Source organism: Lucilia sericata, unplaced genomic scaffold (assembly GCF_015586225.1).
Source record: "Lucilia sericata isolate MDLA Ls3-8-SP2 unplaced genomic scaffold, ASM1558622v1 Contig003143F_arrow, whole genome shotgun sequence".
Classification (NCBI taxonomy): Eukaryota; Metazoa; Arthropoda; class Insecta; order Diptera; family Calliphoridae; genus Lucilia; species Lucilia sericata.
In genome coordinates, this window is record NW_023996723.1 from 14,565 (window position 1) to 34,461 (window position 19,897).

Sequence of the window (19,897 nt, forward strand, 5' to 3'; positions counted from 1 at the left end):
CGGAAAAAACATCAAGCTAACGAATATAAGTTTATCTAGAATTGTTCTTTGGATTTAAAAAAAATAGGATAATTTAATAATAATCGAGGGAAATAACTTAATATTCTTTTTTACTCCGAAATGTTGTTGGCTCAATCTTGTAGGTTATCCCACTTTGTTATGGTCAAAATTGAAAACAAATAATGACACACTGGCTTTATTAACCACTTCTGGACTGATTTGACAGAAATAATAACATATCAGCTGATAAGTTAAATCTAAGACCGTAAGTAAAGTAAGCTAAATATTTATCATATACCGGACCACTGGGGAATATTCAACATAAAAGATACTTGCTATATAAGGATGAGAACGTGAGAAAGTTAATCTGGCGAATGCCCCCCAACAAGAGCACGACAAGAACCATCTACAGAATGACTAAGATCGAGGATATTATTATGGTACGTATTCTTAGTGATCACAATTTTAGCAGTCTTTCATCGACATTATCTTGGGAGCGATGCTATTCCAAATATTACGCTCCTTAAGAGCACTGATTGGAAAATTCGAAAGAACGGCGGGGAGGAAACGGAGGGGGGGAACAGGAAAGGAGCAGGCGGGGGAGGAGCAGAGCGAGCGAGCGAGCGAGCGAGCGAGCGAGCGAGCGAGCGAGCGAGGATCGAGCGAGCGAGCGAGCGAGCGAGCGAGCGAGCGAGCGAGCGAGCGAAGCGAGCGAGCGAGCGAGCGAGCGAGCGAGCGAGCGAGCGAGGAGCGAGCGCGAGCCGAGCGAGCAGCGAGCGAGCGAGCGAGCGAGCGAGCGAGCGAGCGAGCGAGCGAAGCGAGCGAGCGAGCGAGCGAGCGAGCGAGCGAGCGAGCGAGCGAGGCTAGCGAGCGAGCGAGCGAGCGAGCGAGCGAGCGAGCGAGCGAGCGAGAGCGAGCGAGGAGAGCGAGCGAGCGAGCGAGGAGCGAGCGAGCGAGCGAGCGAGCGAGCGAGCGAGCGAGCGAGCGAGCGAGCGAGCGAGCGAGCGAGCGAGCGAGCGAGCGAGCGAGCGAGCGAGCGAGCGAGCGAGCGAGCGAGCGAGCGAGCGAGCGAGCGAGCGAGCGAGCGAGCGAGCGAGCGAGCGAGCGAGCGAGCGAGAGCGAGCGAGCGAGCGAGCGAGCGAGCGAGCGAGCGAGCGAGCGAGCGAGCGAGCGAGCGAGCGAGCGAGCGAGCGATCGAGCGATCGAGCGAGCGAGCGAGCGAACGAGCAGAGAGAGCGAGAGCGAGCGAGCGAGCGAGCGAGCGAGCTAGCGCGCGAGCTATCTATCGATATCTAGCGATCTCGATCTTCTATCTACGATCTATACTATCGATAATATCTATATATCTATCTATATCTATCTATCTATCTATCTATCTATCTATCTATCTACATTTTCTCTTATCCTGTTAATTTTTATGACATGTAATTGACAATATTCGTATCCTTTGTTTTATGTTCTTCTAAAATAAACTTAAATACTTTAATATAACGAAGGGTAAGAAAAACATTTTATGACATATAAAGCATAACAAGATATACGATATGAATGGCAACATAAAATTAATTACTGCAATACCCAAATGTTACAAACATCATAAAGAATCTAAATTTACCGCATAAATACCTATTAAAAATAATATAACGACTATAGTTTATATAAAATTACAAGTTTTCTTGACGTCATATTACAGCTGTTTGAATTTATATATAGACGTAAAACATAACTAAGTACATACATATTTTGAATATCTATGACTTAAAGTAGTTTCTAGTATGAAGTGGAATTGTGTATCAATGTAACTAACTGGTATTTTAAAGACATTCCATTACTTGAATCAAAATTCATTTGACAATTCTCAATTTACTAACATGCATGCAGTGCGATTATTTTTCTTTTGTTTCAAATTCAATCACGATTTATGTTCAATTTTTTGCTTTGTTTTCTTTTAAGCTTTTTTTGTCAATTTGATATTATAGTTGAAAAAAAAATAACTTTTCTTTTCTTTTAAGTAAAAGTTTTTCGTCACAAATGGTTTATTTACAAAATACAGGGTGATGACGATGCTAAATAAAGCGTGGGCACAAATCTATTTTTAAAAACCAATCAAATTTTTTTATCGGCGTCCAATTGTCGCATATTGCATTTATCTTCACAATGATTCATGTGCATAATTTACTTTGCATGTAAAGTAAAAAGAGGTGACATTTTTATACAATGACACAGTATGACATTCTTAAAAAATTTGCCAAATTTTGCAACATTGGATCTGGTTTTTATAGTGGGTGTTAAAAAGTTCGGTAAATATACTAATTTACTGAGTAGTCGTACCGTCTATTAAAATCTCTGCTTTTTTAATATAATTATATCAAGCTTTGAAAGTTAATTTTTGATTCAATTATTAGTTTTTTTTTTTTTGTGATAAAATTGCTTGTGTTCATTTTAATTTTATAGTATGTGATGTCTACTAATCCATGAGGTTTTTCAAGTTCATTGTACTTTATAGCCAACAAAACAAAAATATTTAACAATAAACTATAAATAACAGTTAACATTTGTTAATTGAAATATATATTTAATTGAAATTTACTGAAATTAACTTTTCAAAGGGAACGAACTTGTAATTGTAGACCTTACAAACCTAGCGTTTTTTTATTAAATATGTAGTAATTGGGAATTCATAACACGATTCTTTTTTTTAAGTTTTAAGTCAGTCATAAAAATTATTTAAAACAACTTTGCTATTCCAAAAACATAGTTCAGTTGTGTATGTATGTAAGTATGAATATATATATGTATGTAGATAGAATGTAAATAATTAAATTTATGTAGTATGAACACTTTTCGAAAAACTCCCATGAGTTGTCTAATCTTTCACTTCGTTACAGAAAATATTTCGATTACTTTTGTAATGACAACCATCCGATATAGATCGAAAACTCTATTTAAATCTCTAAGGGTCAATCTTTAGGTGAAAGATTAGCGATTAAATTAAAATTAGTCCTCGAAAGATGTTTTTGAGTACTCAATTAGTTAATTTTGTTTGCAAGTTTAAGCGCCCAATGGAGGTGGTTTAATCTTAAGCACGAAATGCAAAAGTGTAAACAGCTGATGCAAAAAAATTAATAAAATTTTTATAAATATAAACATTAAAATGTTCTATTTATTGATTAGTATAAATTATGGACACTTCAAATAAATTTTTTTGTTTTTAATTTAAGTTTTCATTAATTTTCATATTAAATTTCTTCTTCTTTTTATAAAATATGCATAGTTTTGATAACAAACAGTGAAGTTTTCTGTTGTTTTGTACGGCAACACTGCGAAGTTTAATCTTGTACTCAAAAACATCAAAGGGGATTAACATAAGATTAAATTTATTTTTAGATTAACTAATCTGATTATAAATTGGCATTTGATTACCATCTCAAAAACCCGCTCTAAATTTATTAAAATCGATCAAATGTTGCAGTTTTTATTAAGTTTTCTTAAAACCATTAGTTTTTTAAAAACCAAAAATTTTCCTATGAAATCAGTTTTCTATATTTCTCATACATTTTATTGTAAATAATTTAATTAATATTACTTCAAATAAATAAGTAAAACCTGATCGACTAAACTCTTTTTTTTTTTAATTTAATAATTTGTTTGTGTGTGTTAGTTGGTTTACCAAGTATCTGTGTTTGTGTATACTTGATAACTGCATATTGTTGGTGAGTGACTTGATAGCCTTGACGCATGCCAAGGACATTATAAATGCAATTGCAAATGATACACAAACCAAAGCAACAGAGCAAAAGAAAAGTGAAAGATATTAAAAAAAAAAAATGTAAAGAAATAAGAATATGAACATAAGTAATAAACTAGAATTTATACAATTTATGCAAACATACGAGGGTGAGCTGAGTAATGACTTTTAATGTCATGTTTATAGTTTTAATATTATAGAAAACTGAAAATGTATCAGTTTAAAGAACGAAAAAGTACCAATTAGTCCTATTTTATATGTTATCGCTTACATGCTTAAAGCTGGAGGTTCACACTACGCGTCTTCGCGGCAAAGCATTTCGTGCTTTTCATACATTATTTGCATCCTACGCATCAAGTTACATGCTACGCTTCTTAAGCGTCAAATTTTTGCTTTATTTACAAAGAACTTCGCGTTTTTTTAAAAGTTTTTTGTTTATATTTTCACAATTTAACTCGTTTTAGTTATTAAAATTGATAAATACACATTCAAGATAGAATATAAATTGTCAAAATCAGCTGACATATTCGTGCGCCGCTTATGACGCTTACAAAAGTAGAAAGTAGATCTACTTTATGCATTCTACGCGTCAAGGCATCCTACGCTTTTGTGCTTGTAACTTCTAGCACACAACAACATTGATTCAACTTTTTTGACAGCCGCGTAGAATGCGAAGAAGCGTAGAACGCGTGGTGTGGACCTCCAGCTTAACTTCATGTTTCTGTTTCATGTTATTATAGAAAATTCAAGAAGTATTTTTATTTTTCGTTCAGTTATGAAGGAATCAAAAATATTTTTTATATGTTCCCTGGTTTAAAAGAAACATAGGGTGCAAAAAAATAGTACCAAAATACAGTTTTAAGCCGTTTATTTCCTAAAGGTGCCGAATTTGAATGAACGACGATGAGCTTTAAACAGTATATTCGGTTGCCGAATTAATCCTTTTTTATCCCCTAAACATTATATTTTCCAAAAATGCAGTCTTAGTGGATCTTTTTGATAGGAGACCAATCTCCAGTCCGTATTTCAACTCTAGATTCAAACGTTTAGGCTGTGCGTTCATGAATCAGTCAGTAACGTTAGATTTTTATATAGGCATGTACTATATACATTTATAGATAAATGGCTTATTTCAATAAATTTTTAACCTACCCTCGCACATAAACACCAAATAGCGAGCCAGGGAGAAGCTTTCAACTATAGCTCTTACATTTGTACACATACATATAGTCACACATCCGTTCCACAGAAGGATAAAACTGTGTAGGTTGTGTGGGGCAGATATGGAACATTTACTACATATTAAACTGTTGTAAACAAACAACAAGGAGCGTGCGAGCGCCCTTGTACACTATGTATGTGCATATGTAGATATGTATGTACATAAATATATACCAAACTCAAGAATGGAATGTAAGGGAGTTGCTTATTGTTTTTCTAATGAACACAATTGTATAACAATTTATAAAATAAAGAATAATAAGGAAACTTACCTCTATATTGCCCATTGTTTGGAAAGAGGTGAAGACAAACATGAAACCGAAGCCCAAAATGAGCACATTTACAAATTTTATATCCATGTTGAAGGCAATAAATGTCAAACACTAATTGATGATGTTGTTGTTGTTGTTGTTCAAATTAGGTATACAATCAAAATGAATTTAATTGAGTATTTATTTTAGTTATTATTTATAAATTTATTTCTTTAATAATTGAATTTTCATGTTATAAAACAACGTAATTAGATTTTGTTTTAGTTTTAGTTTAAAATTAAGTTGTATGAATGTAAGAACAACAACAAAAACTTCCGCACTGTATTTTGTGTTCTTTTTCTAGTTTTTTTTTCTTTAAATAAAACTAGACGTAAATTCTGTTGTTAATTCTCAATTAAAATTTAAACAAATTTATATTGTTATCAACTTGATTTATTCTTTTTATTGTTGAATTAAAATAAAATACACATTTAGTGTAGCGTCGGCGACTCCACCCGTAAATACGTTTTTTTCTTTAGTATTTTTCACTTAAATCTCATTGTTTTTTTTAACAATTGATTTTTCAGGCAAAATAATTTAGCAAATTTTTCTTCATTTTAATGAAAAGCAACTTAATTGAATGAAATTCAAAATTATTTACTTTTTTTATTTTTCACTTGCTAAATAAAAAAATGGTTTTAAATTTGTCTGATGCGCAGCACAACAAAAAATATATTGTAATCCAAGCCAAAAGCAAATAAGACGCGACAGACCGAACGAGCGAACGACAACATACACTTTGGGGTTTTAAAAGCGAAATGAATCAAAAACAGAAAAAGCATCCAAATTACATACATACAACAACTAAATACAACTAACCACTTAAACACACACACACAATAAATAAATACATTTTTCTATTAAATGCCAACGGAACAACAACAATAGAACGATATAAAAACAAACCTGCACTTAGTTTAAGTTTTTATTTTCATTCTTTTATTCTGTTTGCTAGTCAGTATAAAGTAAAATGATAAATATTAAAAGCAAAACAAAAACGAGAAATAGCAAGTGGAGTCTATAGCTTAAATACCCTTTATTAATGTAATATTACTTAAAGGGAGAAACAAATGTATACTCTTAATCTAAACTAACATTTTTCTTAAGATAATTTTCTAATTATTTTTGTTAAATTTACACTTTAATTATGTTTTTCTCTCTATCCTTTATTTTTGCCGATAATAGTCGACTTTTTTAAAGGTTTTTTTATATGGCTTCCGGTTAATGACTTTTTATGTGTTACAAAACTTTTATAACGCTCATAATACCGTAGTCATATGGTAGTTTAGTAAATGTAAACAATGAACAAATGATTAAAACACATATGTGAGTATACTAAACACTTCCTAACACTTGTTTAATATAGACAGTGTTGTAAAACGTTAGTTTAAACAGCTGTTAAGTAAAAATTTCTAATGACACAATGGGGAAAACAAATTTATAGACAATTTAGTGCAAACACTTTATAAATATAATATATATCCCCATTTTTATGACTAACAGAATTTACCCCGAATTATTAATACCTGAAATAAGAAATTATATAAAATTGTTTTTAAAATTAATTGAATATTTATTTGTTTATGCATTTCTAGAACACTTGTGTTATAAATCAGTAAAAATACACAGGCCAACGAAATTAATACTTGGAAAAACATTAAAAAAACAAATCTGATTCGATTTCATGTCCATATTTGTAGGTGATAAAACTGAATCTAATATGGCCTTTTCTTTATTATTCTTATTCTTTATATGGTATTTAAAATTTAATTAATTTGCATATTTCGGAAATTTTATATATGTAGATAATTACAAAAATATATTTACATGGGTCTTTATCGTATAATTTTCTCGAGTTTCATTTAAATCGGCTGAAAACTACATACATATAATGTTTCTCGGTATTGCATAATTTGACTTTGACCTTCACAATTTATGGATTAACATTATTCGATTTTAATAACATTTCAGATATATGTTTCCTATTATCTGAAAATATATATTTTGAAGAGATTTAAATTTAAAATTTCATAATTATTTCCGTTTCCTTTTAATAACCAAATCATAAATCATAACTTTTTAAAACGTTTATCAACACTGCAAACAATCGCCCATAAATAGACAACAAACTTAGAAGAGAATTCCTCAGAAAAATTAAAGCAAGACAAATTTTTATAAACAATTCATTCCAAAAATAGATTGCAAATATAAAGTACAAAATATACTTCATTAAAAGAAAAAGTTTATGAAATAAAAACAACTAAGAAAATAAACAAATCTATAGAGCAGAGGTAAATAAAAATTAAGTTTTACTTGTTAATTAAATTAGTTGCTTAATGATTTAGTTGTATTTTCTTCCACAAAAATTAGCAAGACAAACACAAGGTCATTTCATTTACAATATCAATCATGGGTGACAACAGCAGCCGTCACTTGTTAAGAAGTCTTATTAACGCCTCCGAAAAGGCAGCCAACATTGCCAGAATCTGCCGCTCCAATGAACAATTACTGAAACTGCTGGTGCAGGAGAAAACCGGTGATGAGGCGAATGCTAGATTGAACATGATTTTAAGACCTTGGCTGACGTTCTCATCCAGGAAACTATAAAACATGATGTGGGTGAAGAGGTAAATTAGTAAAACGAAATAAAATATAAACCAACAATAAAAACCTGTAGGCGTCGAGAGTCTTTAAAATATTGTTGTTGGTTTATTCGCATTTATTTTATTATTATGTATACATACATAATTGTTTTTGTATCTTTCTTTTCATCTGCTTTTTTGCGTTTAAGTTCCCTGAAATGAAAGAAAATATCAAGGGTGAAGAGTCACCTAACTTTAAAAATTCTCAAGATGAAAATGTGCCAATCGTGGTGGGAGCTGAGGGTAACAGAAACTGTGGAATGTTTGTTACAAATTTTACAAGAACAACATCAAGAGGCAGCCCAAATTCTAGCCGAAGAAGTTCATCGTAGTGTAGAATTTGATAAAGAACTACATGAGGATTTGCCTGAATTACCAAATGATGTGGATTATAGTCAATTGGGTATATGGATTGATCCCATAGGTAAGAAGGAACCATAAACGTATTACATATCATAAGCAACTGTTTTCTATTCAGATGCCACCGCTGAATATATATCCGGCGATACTATTTTCACCAATTTCCCGGCATAACATCCACTGGCTTGGATTGTGTTACAGTCCTTATAGGGGTCTATGATGTCAATAGCGGTTTTGCCTGTCATTGGCGTTATTTCCCAACCATTGGTAATAAAATCGAAGACAATATCTATACATCTGCTTTATTTTGGGGTATAGCATTACCCGACTTACAGGCACACAGCAAAATACTAGATAACGTCCGAGAACGCTCACGACTGTTGGGTATTTTTTCGAGTTCAGAACGAGCAGATTTATTACAGCAATTGCTGGACTTGGGCTATGAATTTGCATTTTCAGCTGGTGCTGGACATAAAGCTTTAAAAGTTATAACCGCTGAAGTAGATGCGTATGTATTGAGTAAAGCTTCCACGTTTAAATGGGACACTTGTGCACCCCAAGCTATATTACGTTCCTTAAATGGTGATATTATCGATTTTAAACAAGTATAAAAGAAGGAAAAGCCATACCTTTGACTTATACTAACGCTACTGAGGACACCGAAGGAAGGTAGAGCGGACAGGATTGGAAGTGTAATAGTAATGGTTTAATAGCTGTTAGAGATTTAAAATTATTAGATAATTTATTAGAGAAATTAGCTGAATCTTAAGTTCAATTATATTTTAGATTTATCATAATAATGATAAATATATTCCAATCAAAAATTCCTAATTGTTTTTAAGTTTACTTTAATTGTTAAACTAAGTGGAAAATAATTTAAAATAGTTTGAAAATGTTAAATGAAAATTGATTTGATATTGATAAAAACATATTTTTTGTATTAGTTAAGTGGCAATTTCTTAGATATTCTTTAAACTTAACGACCATATTCTAATTTTTTAAATTAAGAATAAATCATCATCAAAACAATGGAAATTGTAGGATTTGAAATCGTATAATATTCTTTGCATATATACCAACACCTGCCAGATTTGCTAGTTTAACAGTAAATTATTTCTGTACTTAATATTTTGAATATATTTTTTCTTAAATCTTTCTGTTTAAACCCAATAAATCTGACTGTTTATGAAAATGACCAATTATTAAAACATGGTATATGTATATTCATATTTTATATGTTTATACGCATATAATTAATATTGAATCTCTATGTTAAATGGTAGCTTTAAATGTTGTTGGTCTGATACTGTACTTGATATTATTCCTATTGAAAAGTGTATTTTAATAAATATTTATAATAAAAAAATAATATTATTGTCAAAAGTATTATCTTCATATATTTTCAATTATTTAAAAGGAACAAATTTCGGTAATAAGTCCCATGATTTACTAATTAGACACAATTATATCCATATTATATTTAAGAGAATTCATAAAATCAGAAAGTTTTAAAGGTTCGATTAATTTTGGAATAAATTGCAGAAATTAAATAATTCTATGGAGATTTCTAGATGAGATTCTACGCGTTAATCACCATTAATAATCGTTATAAATCAAGCATACAACTCTCAGTACTTTGGTCTAGTCTATAGTCTAGTCTATAGTCTAGTATATAGTCTAGTATATAGTCTAGTCTAGTCTATAGTCTAGTCTATAGTCTAGTCTATAGTCTAGTCTATAGTCTAGTCTATAGTCTAGTCTATAGTCTAGTCTATAGTCTAGTCTATAGTCTAGTCTATAGTCTAGTCTATAGTCTAGTCTATAGTCTAGTCTATAGTCTAGTCTATAGTCTAGTCTATAGTCTAGTCTATGGTCTAGTCTAATAATAATTCTATGGAGATTTCTAGATGAGATTCTACGCGTTAATCACCATTAATAATCGTTATAAATCAAGCATACAACTCTCAGTACTTTGGTCTAGTCTATAGTCTAGTCTATAGTCTAGTATATAGTCTAGTATATAGTCTAGTCTAGTCTATAGTCTAGTCTATAGTCTAGTCTATAGTCTAGTCTATAGTCTAGTCTATAGTCTAGTCTATAGTCTAGTCTATAGTCTAGTCTATAGTCTAGTCTATAGTCTAGTCTATAGTCTAGTCTATAGTCTAGTCTATGGTCTAGTCTATAGTCTAGTCTATAGTCTAGTCTATAGTCTAGTCTATAGTCTAGTCTATAGTCTAGTCTATAGTCTAGTCTATAGTCTAGTCTATAGTCTAGTCTATAGTCTAGTCTATAGTCTAGTCTATAGTCTAGTCTATAGTCTAGTCTATAGTCTAGTCTATAGTCTAGTCTATAGTCTAGTATAGTCTAGTCTATAGTCTAGTCTATAGTCTAGTCTATAGTCTAGTCTATAGTCTAGTCTATAGTCTAGTCTATAGTCTAGTCTATAGTCTAGTCTATAGTCTAGTCTATAGTCTAGTCTATAGTCTAGTCTATAGTCTAGTCTATAGTCTAGTCTATAGTCTAGTCTATAGTCGTCTATAGTCTAGTCTATAGTCTAGTCTATAGTCTAGTCTATATTCTAGTCTATAGTCTAGTCTATAGTCTAGTCTATAGTCTAGTCTATAGTCTAGTCTATAGTCTAGTCTATAGTCTAGTCTATAGTCTAGTCTATAGTCTAGTCTAGTCTATAGTCTAGTCTATAGTCTAGTCTAGTCTATAGTCTAGTCTATAGTCTAGTCTATAGTCTAGTCTATAGTCTAGTCTATAGTCTAGTCTATAGTCTAGTCTATAGTCTAGTCTATAGTCTAGTCTATAGTCTAGTCTATAGTCTAGTCTATAGTCTAGTCTATAGTCTAGTCTATAGTCTAGTCTATAGTCTAGTCTATAGTCTAGTCTATAGTCTAGTCTATAGTCTAGTCTATAGTCTAGTCTATAGTCTAGTCTATAGTCTAGTCTATAGTGTAGTCTATAGTGTAGTCTATAGGTCTAGTCTATAGTCTAGTCTATAGTCTAGTCTATAGTCTAGTCTATAGTCTAGTCTATAGTCTAGTCTATAGTCTAGTCTACAGTCTAGTCTATAGTCTAGTCTATAGTCTAGTCTATAGACTAGTCTATAGTCTAGTCTATAGTCTAGTCTATAGTCTAGTCTATAGTCTAGTCTATAGTCTAGTCTATAGTCTAGTCTAAAGTCCTAGTCTATAGTCTAGTCTAGTAGTCTAGTCTATAGTCTAGTCTATAGTCTAGTCTATAGTCTAGTCTATAGTCTAGTCTATAGTCTAGTCTATAGTCTAGTCTATAGTCTAGTATATAGTTAGTCTATAGTCTAGTCTATAGTCTAGTCTATAGTCTAGTCTATAGTCTAGTCTATAGTCTAGTCTATAGTCTAGTCTATAGTCTAGTCTATAGTCTAGTCTATAGTCTAGTCTATAGTCTAGTCAGTCTATAGTCTAGTCTATAGTCTAGTCTATAGTCTAGTCTAGTAGTCTAGTCTATAGGTCTAGTCTATTAGTCTAGTCTAGTCTAGTCTAGTCTTTAGTCTATAGTCTAGTCTATAGTCTAGTTCTATAGTATAATCTATAGTCTAGTCTAAAGTTAGTCTATAGTGTAGTCTATAGCTAGTCTATAGGCTAGTGTATAGTCTGTAGTCCTAACTATAGTCTAGTCTATAGTCAAGTCTATAGTCTAATCCATAGTTTAGTCTATAGTGTAATCTGTTCGTATAGTACTCATATATGTATGCTAGTGAATATAGTTTAAATTAAATAAAATTAAATACACAAATTTCTGAAAAATCTTGGTACTTTTTGTTCTTTCAAATTGTTAAATTCTAGCGAGTAATAAATATACAAATTGTTCGGGAGCATATTCTTACCATGAACTGGAATTGTTATTATTGCATTTATTGTTTTAAAAGTGATTTTTATTGCATTACGATATTAAAAACAATTATAAATTAATAATGACTCAAACTACAATAAAAATCCTTAAAATTATATAAATTCCTTATAAATATTGTTACCATTAAATGGGGAAATTAAAAAACAGAAATTAACATAGCTGCTAAAAGGAAAAGACCAAATTAAATAAGAAAAAAAAAACACTGTTAAGAATAAACGAAACAAATTAAGACGTGTATATTAAAATACATTTACAACATTTAATGAAAAAGACATTACAATAAACAAATGATTACAATTAAAATAACGAAAGACAATACAAAAATATTTAATTCTAATAAGTTAAATAGAGAAATACTTGTTTTAAATAAAAATTATTTAAAACATTTCGAGAATATGGTTTTTGTTTTTTTTTGGTAGGCAGTTGTTGTTGTTTTAACACAAAAACTCAATTTTTTTTTATTGTTTGTTTAATTTTTATAAAAATTTATTTTCGGTTTTGTTATAATTTATTGTTGTTACTTTAAAACAATTTTACTATGGCTTTGTTTGGCTTTTTTATACATTAAAAAAAATATTAAAATAAATTTAAAAATTACTTGTATTTCGCATTATTTCTATTTAAGAAATAATTTGTAAAGGTTAGTTTAAAACAACTAATTATTATTAATTATTGTAGTTTTTTAAAACAATTTGTTTCTTTTATTTATTAGAATTATTATTCGGTTGCAGTGTACTATTTAAGGTTTCATTATTGTTTAATATTGTTATTTTTCAAGGCACTATTTTGTAGGTATTGTATTTTGTTTTGTTTTGTTTTTGTTTTATAAAATCGTATTTTGTTTTGTTTTTTAACAGATTTGTTAAATTTACATTTTCTTATTCATAGTCATTTCATGAGCTGTTCTTAAACGCTTTCTAAGCTCAGTGGGGAAACGTTCATAACATTTCTTACAAACTGGCTTCTCATCATATTCATAGAATTTCGATTTCTGAGTCATTTTTGTATCGCACACAGAACAGGCAAAATGATGTACACACCAGGCTTTATTAAGGGCCGTGAAAACTTTATGATTGTTACAAAAACACAAAAATTATTTAATATTTTTTTTGCAAAAAATTTCAAATATTTCAACTTACCATCTCCGGCTATAACTTGATTGCATACAAAACATAAATTGCCAAACAATTGATGATAATGAGTTTCACAATATGCCAGGCCACGTTTCTCATAATGACGATGTCCCAAGAATGGTTTTTCACATTTGGCACATACAAATGCTAAAAAATAATATGGACGGATGTTATTGTTAGTAATTGTGTTTGGTGTTTATCACAATTTTTTTGTTTAATACGAACCTCTACATGCCAGTGTTTGCCCAGGGCAGTGACAACACGTTCTTCTATGGGACGACGACAGGCGCCACAAATTGGTATACCCATTTATCATGACAACGCAGGCAATATAATTCATTCTAAAATAATACGGAGAAAAATACAAAGTTAGTAAAATGACCTTGAGAATAAATAATGTTGTATGTATGTATATTTTTAGAAAAAAAGCTAGTGTTTGTGGTTTGGTGTACTTTTGTAAAATTTTGCGCGTAAAAAAGTATTTTATTGAAAAATTCTTAAGAGAACAAAATCTTAAATCAAAACCCTCAAAAGATCTCGATGTTAATGCTAAAAAACTCGGTGTAATTGTTTTGGAATATCTAACAACCTTTTGGAACTCTCTATTCATCAACTGGTGATTTCAGATATCTGGAGCGTCGCTCGGGTAATCCCAATTCTAAGACCGAAGCATCAGATTATTATGCAGAATCCTCCTTCTAGACACGTCATCCAAAATCTCATACCATTGGACGTCAACAGACTGTAAATTGCTAGCGCCGGGAAATGTTTCATCAAATGGCGGTTTCTATAGCCATTAAAAGCTACAAATGCAACAGGGTCCTAAACGAACACCCTCGGCAATCTCGGATTGTGAGAAACAATTGCCCAGGAATTCAATAACTACATTATCACAATTCAGAGCAGGTTGGTGCAGTTTCCTCAAATGCTACTGTGAACGGATCATTACTAGCACTTTAAACCGTTCCCATATAGTCCCGCTATGTCTACAAATTTGCGTTTCCCCTGCCACTCACAGGCACTAACACAAATAACACTTCCTGAGAATAATTTGGACTTTTCTGAGTGTCATCAAAGTCATGCTAAACGTCTCTTATAGATCATTTAGTAAAAATAACTCCAGAATTCACTCACCATATCATTAGCTGCCAAACCTGGACGACTTTTAACCTCTCTTGCGGTTGAATCTAATTCTTGGCCGCAAGCAGTACAATTGAAATGATAACCATGATAAACTTCACCACGGAAACGCAAAGGTTCCTCATCAATAAGACCGCTTTAAAGTAAAATACAAAAAAAAAAAAAAACAAATTTTAAATATCAAAAAAACAAATTTCCTAAACATTTTCAACTTACTGGCATTTTTGGCACACATAACGACCAGTTATTTCAGCCTTAACCTTGGCATTACACTCATGACATAAGGCACGATTTTGATTACGTATAAAACCGCTATCAGCCAATTCTTTGGCACACAACTGACAACGGAAACACTGTGGATGCCAACTGGCCGACATGGCTTTGATAACGCGTCCAATAACAAATTCACCACATTTATTGCAGCAGGGTGCAAATAAGACATGAAAATCATGTTCACAATATTTACGACCCTCGAATTCATAGAAAATGCCATCGGGAAAAGAGCGGAAACATTGGGCACAACTGATAATCGAAATACACAATTTAGTAACTTATTTTGCTGATAAAAACAATCCTTTAGCTACTTACACAAAACATTGCGTATGCCACAATTCACCATTTGAATTGACTATTTTTTCATTTGGCTGAAAACCATCGGCACATCGGGTACAATGTAAATTGTCCAACGACATGTTAGCTGCCTGTAATCTAAAATTATATTAAGAAAATTTAAGAAGTTAATTAGTTATCTATTTGTATTATTTATGTATTTAAAAGAAATATTTGAATTTATACTCGGCACATTGGCTTTGACTTCTGCTAAAAGATCTTTCCATTTTAATCATTTTTTTTTCAAAATTTAGTTTTTCTTAAATTCAGTCCTTCTGTAACGACGTTTTATAGTATACTGCTGATTTCTTTTTAATTTTTCGAAAACCTTTAAGATTTAGCTATTGTAAGTGGTTGTATTTTATCAAATTGTGAATCACGTTTTAACACCGCAAAAAATATTACGCTTACTTCACTTGGACAAATAAAATAAAACGTTCGATATCAGTTGTATACTTGGAATGTTTATATTTGGTTAAGAATATATACTACACAGTTGTGGACATAATTTTATAATTTCAATGCAGATTTGTGTTTATTAAATTTTAGGAATTGATAAGTTTTTTAAAATGGAAGGTTTTTTTCATTATTCGTGACCGTATATTTTTTGTTGATGGATTGGTCAACTTCCTTAAATTTTTTCTACATTTCATTGGACAACAAAAGAATATAATGGACCGAATTAAATTGCTTTTAGATATTATTTAAATTCAAAACACAGAGATTTTAATTTACTTAAAAAGTTATTTCTTAAAATTTAAATTTAAAATACACCCGCAACATTGGTAGGTACATATGTTTCATTATTCCAAGTGAATGCATGGGATTCTCTCGCCCATTTTATTTAACTCAGTTCCCGTTGGGTCGAACGATTTGTTATTCGTCAAGTTTCCTTTATTACATATGCATTCGTTATTTCATAGTCGTCCATAATGCCGAGCTTATGACTGGAAGAGTATTCGATTACGGCTCTATTACAGTCCAATACATTTTTAGACTTAACCTTATCAGCTGATATGATTAAGTAAAAGATTTTCGAGTTTTTAATGTAGATCCTAGATTCACAAGGGGCTTTGTTTTTCTGTTCTGATTGACCACGATCTCATATCTGCCCAATGGTTCATACACGCAGGCGGCAATACTTTTACATGGTGCTATATACAAGCACTTTGCTCCAGTGCTTGATCTCTCACCATAATCTCCTCTTATTCACAAAGAATATATTGTGGTAAGTCCGGTATGAACAGATTAATCCCTGAACATACACTGAAAAGGAAGGAAAATCCAATGTTACATATTACTTGGATGATACTTTTCATCCATCACCATTTAATCCAGTACACTTTTTATTATAAGACATATTCATTGGGAAAAAGATTCGACACACTCATTCTAGGTATACGGGTTGACGAAATCTTCATTTTCGGTACCAGCACCGAACCTTTCCCGAAATATAGATTTCATAGTTAGTATTTTAACCAAAATTTTTTCCGCGCAAGTTTGAAACCACCAGTTTATAGTCCCGTCAGACTTGAGGTACAGGTAGCACCTCTTTTCACCCGGATTGCAATCACACCAAGAAGGGGCTAACATGCCCTTGAATATCCAGTAATGTTTTCCGAGCAACATGGACAGCGTACCAGAAAAGAATAAAATATCGAGGCGTAAGTAAAATCGGTTATACAGTGAATCATATTGGGACATATGGTGACTTACTGGTCCTATCCTCTATGTAGAGTAATCATTGTCTATTGGTAACCAGTTCAAATCATTACCACTAGACAAAAGTAATGACTTCTGCAGAAGCTGCTGAATGCCCTGCCGTCGATGATCATAGACTGAATCCGCAAGGTAGCAAGTAACTGACGTGAATATCCCCAAGATAGATTCCATAAATCGTGCGACTAAATGGTTCGGATAGGTTTCCAGAGTTTTTTCAGATCGAATGGTACTAATACGTCGACCATTCTCTCTTTTCAGGCACCACAAAGGTATCAATACGATGGACTTACGTGTGTCCCTAGTGACGTAAATTGAGGACAACCTGCTAACCTAACCTAGCACAAGACAACAGCCATAGTGGGATCTATTTACTAGGGGAATAGATGCTTCTTAGCTAGGATACTTCCCACAAATACTTTAGAGCAAGACACTCTCACTCACTCTTGACATAAAGAATAAACTTGTTAGAAAACCATTGAAAGAAATTATGAAGACCAGTAAGATTTGATCTTGACATTCACTACAATGCCAAGATCAATATTTACATTCGATATTCAGGTAATGAAACCACCAAGTTTTGTTCAATTCTACTGGTTTGTATTCATTAACGAATAATAATGTTATTAATGGTTTATAAAAAGAATTTTGTTTAAAAAGTGCGTAATAAACCATTGGTAACTTCTTCAAGACCAGGATCACATATAATTTACTATAAGACTGACATATCTAAATATTTGCATTTTCTGAACAACACCCACTGACTGCAATTCTCAAAAATTTTCTTCTTATATATAAACATATAATGTTAACTTTTTAAAACTCTTTCTTTTGCTTTAATCAAATTTAATTTATTATTTATACAAAATATTTGAACTTTTTATCGCTAAAAGTTCAAAATAATTTACATGCTTAAGAAGACAACTAGTATCTTACTCCATTCTCTGGCTACTGAAATATTTTATTTCGTTTATTGTAGTTAAATTAAACAAAATTTAACTCATCAACATTCTAAAATAATTTTTAATGAGAAAAGAAGAATGTTAAAAGTGAAATTCCCCCTTTCTGCAATATAATTTTTATAAAGAGTTTTTTTTCTGCATGCCAGCCAAACTTAATGACAAATATAGCATACTTTCAAGAGTACTATAGAGATCACTATACAACAGGGAAGAGAAAGAGAGTCCAAAAAAAGTCTCAAACGAAGATACAACTAAAAATAAATAATGACGTCATATCAAAAACAAATTTTAAAAATATAAACATCTGGATATTAAACTAAACAAATGAAAAAGAAAAGAAAAAAAAGCATACACAAAATTTGAATCATCAATTTGAAATCTTGAAATCTACATAAAATAAAATTAAAAATACTCTTACTATAGATACAACTAGACAAACAATTTACTAACAACTTAAAGCAAAACAAATTTCAAATATACTGCAACCAACATGTGGCGCGTTAAATTCAAACAAAAACTTAAATAGAAATTGTAACAATACATATTACAATAGTGATGATCTAAATGAAACTAAAACATTTACAGTTTATCTTTGAGTTACAAAAAAAACATTAATTGGGACATATTTTTTTGCAAACAATTCAATTGAAATTATAAATTATGAGATAATCGTGGGCGCATAAAACACTATACACTAATAACAACTACAACAGAATTCATTGACAGACAGATAAAAACCACATTCACTCATACTGTGGTAAAAAATATATAAAGTGCTGTCATTTTAGTGCTTTTTGCTCTTTGAAAATTGAAACGAGAGTCTCATATGAAATTCCTTACTGCCGGTCCACACTAGGAAACTTTTTTTGGGAAACTTTTGATTTTGAGTGAGAGAGAAAGAATATCATTCATCTCTCTCGCGGTACGGAGTTTCTCGTACTCGGAAACTTGTTTTGTTTTGTTATTCTTCTCATTCGTACAACAACAAATCAATGCAATTAATACGTAGTTATGAAACAAAAGTTTCTATGTGTGGACCAGGACTTAGAGGGATTCTAGGTAGATTATTGGCAATTTGCAGTCTCTCCATACGGATGTAGGATTTGATATGACAAATATTTTAAAAATTTGTTTTTTTTATTGTACTGGGTAAGGATGGCTGGAGGTGTTATGAGACCCTGATTAAATAGTAGCTACGGTCCATGAGGACCAATAAGGATTGTATCTTAATCAGAGTTAATCCAAATTAATCTTCTCCTTGCATGCACTAAAATCATATATTTCAACTGCTTAATATTACCTATCCGATGACATTCCATGATTTCCGCAATTCTTAACAGTCATTTTGTGACCAATCCCGAGCAACATAATAAAGCAATAACCTTATAAGAAGCCAAGAAGGTTTCTTTATCCGTGACCTTAGAGCGGTTTAAGAACATAATTCTTCTTCATTTATTTCTATGAGAATAAAGTGAAAATAGTTGCAGTGATTGTGCAGCAAGCTGCTGTTAGTCCTCTATTCAAGTGGAGTATGTAAAAAATATCTTTGATATTTCACCCGATATTATGTCAAAAGTTAAACTTCAATAATTTAGTAATCAAAGAGACTTTATCAAATTCGTCAGATTCAGATATATGAATAACACTTGCATTTGATATTTTTACATTAGGTCGCCGGTTTAGTCGAGATCTTTGGCGATTCCACTCCAGGGAAGATCTAACCATACGTTTCGCTAGTTTTCGTAGATTATGCTCTTCATTTTCTTCCAACGATTTGTCTTATCATTGACTCTTCCTTCATCCGCCTATAGAGATCCTAATTTTAGGTCCAAAATATTTGGAGGTACATATTTGTTAATGAAATTTTATAGTTGTTGTACTATATTTATAGACATAAGCTATGTTTTACTTCTATACCGGTATGTGGACTTTTCGCATGAATTAAACATTATTAGTTTTGTGTTTTAAGATATCAGCATTGCTCAGATGTAATGATATTCGAAGATAAACGATTATAATTAATACTTCAATACGTTTTTTATACCCTACACCACTTTAGTGGGGAGGGATATTGGATTTGTGCTGATGTTTGTAACATACAAAAATATTCGTCCTAGACCCACCTTAAAGTATACCAATCGGCTTAGAATCGTTT

At 31.6% G+C, this 19,897-nt stretch overlaps 1 protein-coding gene and 1 pseudogene across 1 annotated transcript; one reads left to right on the forward strand and one right to left on the reverse strand.

Moving 5' to 3' along the window:
- Positions 1-7,392: 7,392 nt before the first annotated feature.
- LOC119614615 lies at positions 7,393-9,228 on the forward strand (annotated as a pseudogene).
- A 3,816-nt stretch (positions 9,229-13,044) lies between these two features.
- Positions 13,045-15,405, reverse strand: LOC119614617 (LIM and senescent cell antigen-like-containing domain protein 1). Its single transcript, XM_037970732.1, is given in 8 exon segments — positions 13,045-13,244; positions 13,319-13,459; positions 13,534-13,623; positions 13,626-13,653; positions 14,447-14,588; positions 14,669-14,974; positions 15,041-15,160; positions 15,248-15,405. Coding segments are annotated over 8 exon segments (1,074 nt in total). The 5' UTR covers positions 15,298-15,405; the 3' UTR covers positions 13,045-13,047.
- Between the last annotated feature and the right edge of the window lie 4,492 nt (positions 15,406-19,897).